General features: G+C 45.7%; 1 protein-coding gene across 1 annotated transcript; it reads left to right on the top strand.

Moving 5' to 3' along the window:
• The first annotated feature begins 519 nt into the window (after window positions 1-519).
• On the top strand, window positions 520-5,554 carry LSM2 (LSM2 homolog, U6 small nuclear RNA and mRNA degradation associated). The gene is made up of 5 exons (XM_082411601.1): window positions 520-750; window positions 1,370-1,437; window positions 4,748-4,778; window positions 4,897-4,956; window positions 5,066-5,554. The coding sequence occupies exons 1-5, from the start codon at window positions 748-750 to the stop codon at window positions 5,189-5,191; spliced, it is 288 nt and encodes a 95-aa protein (XP_082267727.1). The 5' UTR covers window positions 520-747; the 3' UTR covers window positions 5,192-5,554.
• The last annotated feature ends 673 nt before the right edge of the window (window positions 5,555-6,227 follow it).

Genomic DNA, 6,227 nt, shown 5'->3' with positions numbered 1-6,227 from the left:
GTGTAACTGCATTTGTGTCCCTTTCTGTTTGAAGGAAATATTTTTTAAGTGAAAATATTAGAATGGGTATTTCTAGCCCCGAGCCAGACTGTTTGGTTTTACTCAGTCCTTTACAGGACAGTCCTAGGCAAAACCGTAAAAGAAATGTGGACCGAGAGAGTGATATCTTTATTGGGAACCTTTGATAAAATCGAGATTTGTGCGCAGGCTCCTCATCTCCGGGACTTCTCAACATTTTTTTTTCTTTACTTTTATCAACATGTAACATACATAGAAAAGTGTACAAATCATCACGGGTTTTCACAAGCTCCCCAGCAGTTTGCAATAGGAAGTGTCTTTAGAGTATGAGCAAATCATGTTGGAACTGTACTTATTGTCATAGAAAGGAACAAACACCTCTGAGGGGCGGTGAGCCACCCTCCCCGACGCTCGTGCAGCAGCTGGGGCCCGCGCCTGCGCGGTGGGAGCCTGCCACTCCGGGAGGAAGTCGGAAGGCGGGAAGCTCCGCCCCTTTCCCGGCTTTGGCGTTCCCCTCGGCTCTGTTCCCCCCCCCGCCCTCCCCGAGCCGCGATCCTGCGGGGCGCTGTCCTCCACCCCTCGGAGCAATCCGCGGCGCTTCCCGCTGCGCCTGCGCGACTCCGTCCCGCCCCACGTGCGGGTTGGCGTTCCAGTTGCCGCCAGGCCCTCGGTCTACTGCCCCCGGCCCTCGCCCTCTCGGTCCGGCGGGCGCCCGGCGGCGCAAGCACCATGGTAGGTACCGTGACGTCACAAGGGGGCGCCCTCGGGGAGCGCGGGCGGTTGGGACGGTTGGGGGCGGGGCGGGGCGGGGGTCCCTCTGGGGGCTTTGTTCTTCTGGGCTGGGGTTGGGCCGTAGGACTTTTCCCTCCATCCTTAGTTCGTGCGCCTCAAGTTCTTTGAGGAGAGACCTGGAAGCAAATAGGATTTTTATTTCCCCCCATGAGAAAAAAAGAATAAAAAGAGAGAGTCGGCGGGGACAGCAGAAGGAACAGCTAGACCTCAAGGACCATTTCCCTGACGGAGAACAGGCTCCGGGAGGGTGCGGGTGGAATACTTTCTACAGTTCTCTGGGAGGCGTGGACAGGACCCTAGGAGAGGTCGTCCGTTGAGAGACGAGCCCGAAGTGTGTAGCGCAGAGCCTCTCTCTGGGGCTTTATGTCAGGGGCTCGAGGTAGTGTGCATAATCATCTGGGCTCCTGCTGTTCATCCGAGTGTTCCTTCCTGTGAAGTTTTGAGAACTGCCAGAAATGGGGCGGGGATCCCAATACCAGTATTTGGTAATACTGGCAGGGGGACACGCCTCTTACCATGTCCTTTCCCATATGATGGTTTTCCCCCTCTCGCCCAATAGCTCTTCTATTCCTTTTTCAAGTCCCTTGTGGGCAAGGATGTGGTCGTGGAACTCAAGAATGACTTGAGGTAGGTACCTGCTCTGCCAAGTCTGTAGGGGGTGGATGTGCCCAGCGCCCTGGAACCTCTTTAATTTAACAAGTATTTGAGGGCTAGGCAAGGTGGGAGGGATACAAAAGAAATAAATGACTTGTGCCTCAAGCTTACAGATTAGCTGAGGAGTTGTATCTTGTATTGGAAAAAAAATACAAAGAAATATGTAAGTAGTAAGTACTAGAGAGAAGACAGGGCAGACGCATCAATAACATTTTTTACAAAACGTAGTTTTGTTTTTCTGATTATATACTCCTTTGACCCAACTTCTAGAAATGTAAAGTATTGGTTCCTCAAGTAAAGATGTATGTACAAAGATGTTGGTAGATTTTTTTTCTTTTTTGTAATAGCCAAAAGTTGGGGGAAAAAATAGCCATAAATAGGGAATGGGTTAGATTGTGGTATTTCCATATAATATAGCTGTCACATAGAAATGAGATGTATTACTATGGAAAGCTGTTGCAGAATAGTATATGTGGCATAATCTCCCTTTTGTTGAAGAAAATATAAAAGATAAACAGAAGACCAATGCAGCCCCTTCTGTCTGTACTGCTGTTGCATTCCCTATACCCTTGTATCATTAGCTTCTAGTCATTTTTCAGGAGTTGGATTAAATGCTGTATCCTTGGACTTTCCTGATTCTTCTTCTTCTAGCCAAGTAGACGCTTCCTTTTGTTTTTTTTTTTCTGGGCCGCGCCACGCAGCATGTGGTATCTTAGTTCCCCCACCAGGGATTGATCCTGTGCCCCCTGCATTGGAAGCACAGAGTCTTAAACCACTGGACCTCCAGGGAAGTCCCTAGCCAAATAGACTCTTCTGTCAAAGAGTCTTTTTTTTCTTCTTAGTGGGTGCTTCTCAAATTGTGATTTCATAGAAATGTATTTACTGTTTAGGATCTATCTTTCCTACAGGGCCAAGACCATGTTTAAGTTCACCACTGTGTAACTAATGTCTAGCACAGGCCTGGTATCAATATATAGTACGTGCTTAATAAATGTGTGCTGAAGGAAAAAAAATAGCCAACATTTGAGAACCTCCTATAGACTAAGAACTACTCTGAATACTTTACATTTGTTAACTCATTTAATTCTCAGAACACCTCTACATGACATATATTATTGTTCCTGTTTTACACATGAGGAAACTGAAGCTTGGATAGGTTAAGAAACTTGGTTAAGTCTACACAACTACTAAAAGACAAAGCCAGAACTTAAATCCCATTCTGTCTGCCCCCCGACCCCTTTTTAAAAATTAAAAACAGGGTCATAGTTTCTATGCAATTGTGAAACTTGCTTTCACCTAATGGTATGTTGCGGATATTTTCCATGTCAATAAAGTTGATGTTTAACGTTTTAACGTTCTTAATGTCTGAATGGCATTTTTCTTAGCTGGCTAGAACTAATTTAACCAAGACCTTGCTGTTGGACACTTAGGCTGTTTCCAATTATTTGCTTTTATAAATGATGCTGCCCTGAACATCCTCATGTATACATCTTTGTATACATCTCATTTCATTAGAAAAAAATCCTTTAAATGAAACGTACATTTAAAATATTGATACATGTTACCTGATTGTCCTTTAGAAAGTTTGAATGAATGTATTCTCTCCCCAACGGTTTCTTCTTCATTTCTATGTGAGATAATTTCTTAGTGGGGGAGGCACTGACATGGCAGGGAACGGTGAGGCAAGGGATTTGCCTTTTAGATCAGAGATTTCGGTTTATGGCACTGACAATGCATGTGGTATTGATGGCGTATATTGATAGATTGGGTCCATATAGAGACAAGTGTGGAAAGCACAACTACCCTCAGCAATTCTGTGAGATGACTTGTTTTTTGATTTTCCTCTTCTTCCTGGGTCTTCCACATGGCAAGAATAACTGTTACGTTATAGCCCCAGATCCTAAAGCAAGGACTTAAAAGATTCGAAGGTAATCCATTGGGTTGGGAGAAGAGCTCTTTCTCTTGTGCTGGTTGTCAGACCACTTTTGTCCTAAATATCTCATTCTAAAGGGACTGAATGAAATGTTACCACCTTATGCAATTCCTGAAAGTTATTGCATTGCTGCAGTTGGTGATAGGGCGCTGTCAAAAGTTTTTTAGCAGCCAGGGATGTGGTAAAACCACCACTGAGGCAGTTGGTCTCAGACACTGGATTTCAGACACTTAGAATTTTACAAAAATTAGGGCCAACAGAGAACTGACAACTTGAATTTTGGCAAGGTAAGGATATTTTTAAAACTGCCATTTATTAACAATCATTTTTTTTAATACAAAAAAAAAGGAAGGGCAATTAAAGAGCAGTTATTCTTAGGAGGAAACCAATGACAACCTTCACCACACCATATACATACTACACTAGCCTGCGTTTCCTCTTTTGTCATGGACTCATGAAACCTTTGAGCTCACATCAGTATTTGAGAACCAGTTCTAAGGAACTTAGAATCTGGTGATGACATGCAGAATGGTTAGGATGAAGGCAGCCAGGTTGGAGGCTGGCCTGGATTGAGCTGTAAAGTCATTAGACCTTGGTTTGTAGAAATTATACTACAAAGAGAATTACAGAAATGTTAGACATCAGCAAACCATAGGGATTCATGGGACATGGAGGGTGGAGAAGTACAACTTACAGGATTTGAGGTTGTGAGACTTCATGTTGAAACTATTGGCAGAAATTAAAGGATTGGGAGAGGTAGCATGGCTTGGAGCACTGGTGTTTAGATAGCATTCCTCTTTAATATTGCAGGGGATTGAGGAAGGGAGAGGACATCCCTGTGCCTGCATCATCAAGAACACTGCTAGCTACCTACTTTACCTACTTTACATATGAGGCTCTGGTTCCAAAGCAATAGTATTTGAAAATAGCTGGTGGTTCTGGGGGTTGGACAGGCCTGAGCCAAAGTCTCTGTTTGTTCTAAACTTGGGCAAGTTATAAACCGTTTCTGAGCCCCTGGATGGTTAATAGCTACCTTATGAAGTGGCTGTAAAGATTACAAATACGCAGAATACAGGTCTAGCACATACCAGTTGTTTAATGGTAGCTACTAAGAGTGAGTTGGTTTAGGGAGAGGAGAGGTTATTTCAGAGGTCTAAAATAACACACTGCTCTGGAAGCACCTTCTTTCCTAGTCCAGAGCTTAGACATATCCCTTTTTGGTTCTGCCTTTTCTGGTTTCCTCAAGTCCTTTATTTCCCCCAACCATGCTCTTATCCCTGCTTTGCAGTCACCTCTATGTTGACTTTGGTATAAACTAATTGGGTTTTACCCTCTCTCTGCCCCTGACAGCATCTGTGGAACCCTCCATTCTGTGGATCAGGTGAGAATATAATAAGGGCCCTGAATGGGGTCTTGGGGAAGGAGATGGGAGAGGTTAAGGGCTGCATACATTCATATTGTCTCTAGTTCTAATGATGGTGTTCATCTTCTTTTCTTAGTATCTCAACATCAAACTAACTGACATCAGTGTCACAGACCCTGAGAAATACCCTCACATGGTGAGTTGTGGATGGTGGAGAAGAGGAAACACCTCTCAAAGCAGGAGGTCCCTGGGTGGATAGAGGACATTTTTTAAGGGTGTTTTCACATTTGTCTATCTTTGTCTAGTTATCAGTGAAGAACTGCTTCATCCGGGGCTCAGTAGTTCGCTATGTGCAGTTGCCAGCAGATGAGGTCGACACACAGTTGCTACAGGATGCAGCAAGGAAGGAGGCCCTGCAGCAGAAGCAGTGATGGTTCCTCCTCCCTTCCCCTCCTTCCATTGGTGACCCTTAACCTCACGTCCCAGCCCGGGAGGCCTCCCTCCCATACTTGAGGTGGTGTTTGTTTCTACATAGCAAAGGCTTTTTTTTTTTTTTTTTTTTAAAGGGATGTGGATGAGAGGAATAATAGTAGGGAGCAGCTATCCTCTGTTGAGAAGGGGAGGAAAAGTAGGCTGGGGAACTGCGAAGCCTTCCCTGTCCCCAGCACCTGCCTTTCTCACTTCTTCCCTGGAGATGGTGGGAAAATCTCCCAGATCTCTCCAGGGTAGCACGTGATTCATTTTGGGGATGGAAGGAATCTGTCCCGCATCGGGAATAAAATTTATGACGCAAATTCTGGTTCTGTGTGTGTTTTGGGAAGGGGGCTGGAGAATGGGAAAGGGGTGCTAAATTCATCCAAGCCCTGTTACTCTCATTACCCCAGCCAAGAATCCAACCCATCCCGGCATTATCTGCTGCTACTCTCCTTGGTATAAACCATATCATTACCTCAATTAGACTACATGTGTTTCCTGAACATTCCCCTACCTAAATGGCCTACCTATCGCAGCCTTTTGCTTACACTGTACCTATGAGTGCTTGCTGTCCTATTACCATGAAAGCTAATGGGACACCAAAGTGCGTTTAATGCTGCTGGATTTCTTCCTCAGCCCAGCCAAACCAGTACACTCTTTCCCAATATCTACTGCAGATAAATACAAGTGACAAAGTACTGTGGAGAGTTGTGACTGGGAATTAACTCACTCCTTTAGCAAACAAGAGTTGCCGCTATAGATATGAGTTCTCAGCACGAAGGGACCTTAGAGGCCATCCAGCGTGACTCCCTCTTCCCACATAGGAGGAAATGAGGACCAGGGAAGACCTGGACACCAGGATCCTTCGCCAAATGGATCCGCGTCCGCGTCAGGGAGCGCCCTCCCCGCCGCTTCCCCAGCTGCCCGCTCGGCACCGCCCTCCCGCCCGGCCGAGGACCCGCGCGGGGTGCCCGCGGCGGCGCCTGACGGGAG

The sequence above is a fragment of the Balaenoptera physalus genome, assembly GCF_965194825.1.
Source record: "Balaenoptera physalus genome assembly, chromosome: 11".
Lineage (NCBI taxonomy): Eukaryota > Metazoa > Chordata > Mammalia > Artiodactyla > Balaenopteridae > Balaenoptera > Balaenoptera physalus.
Note: the sequence above shows the minus strand (reverse complement) of the source record. Positions and strands in the feature narration are given on the sequence as shown.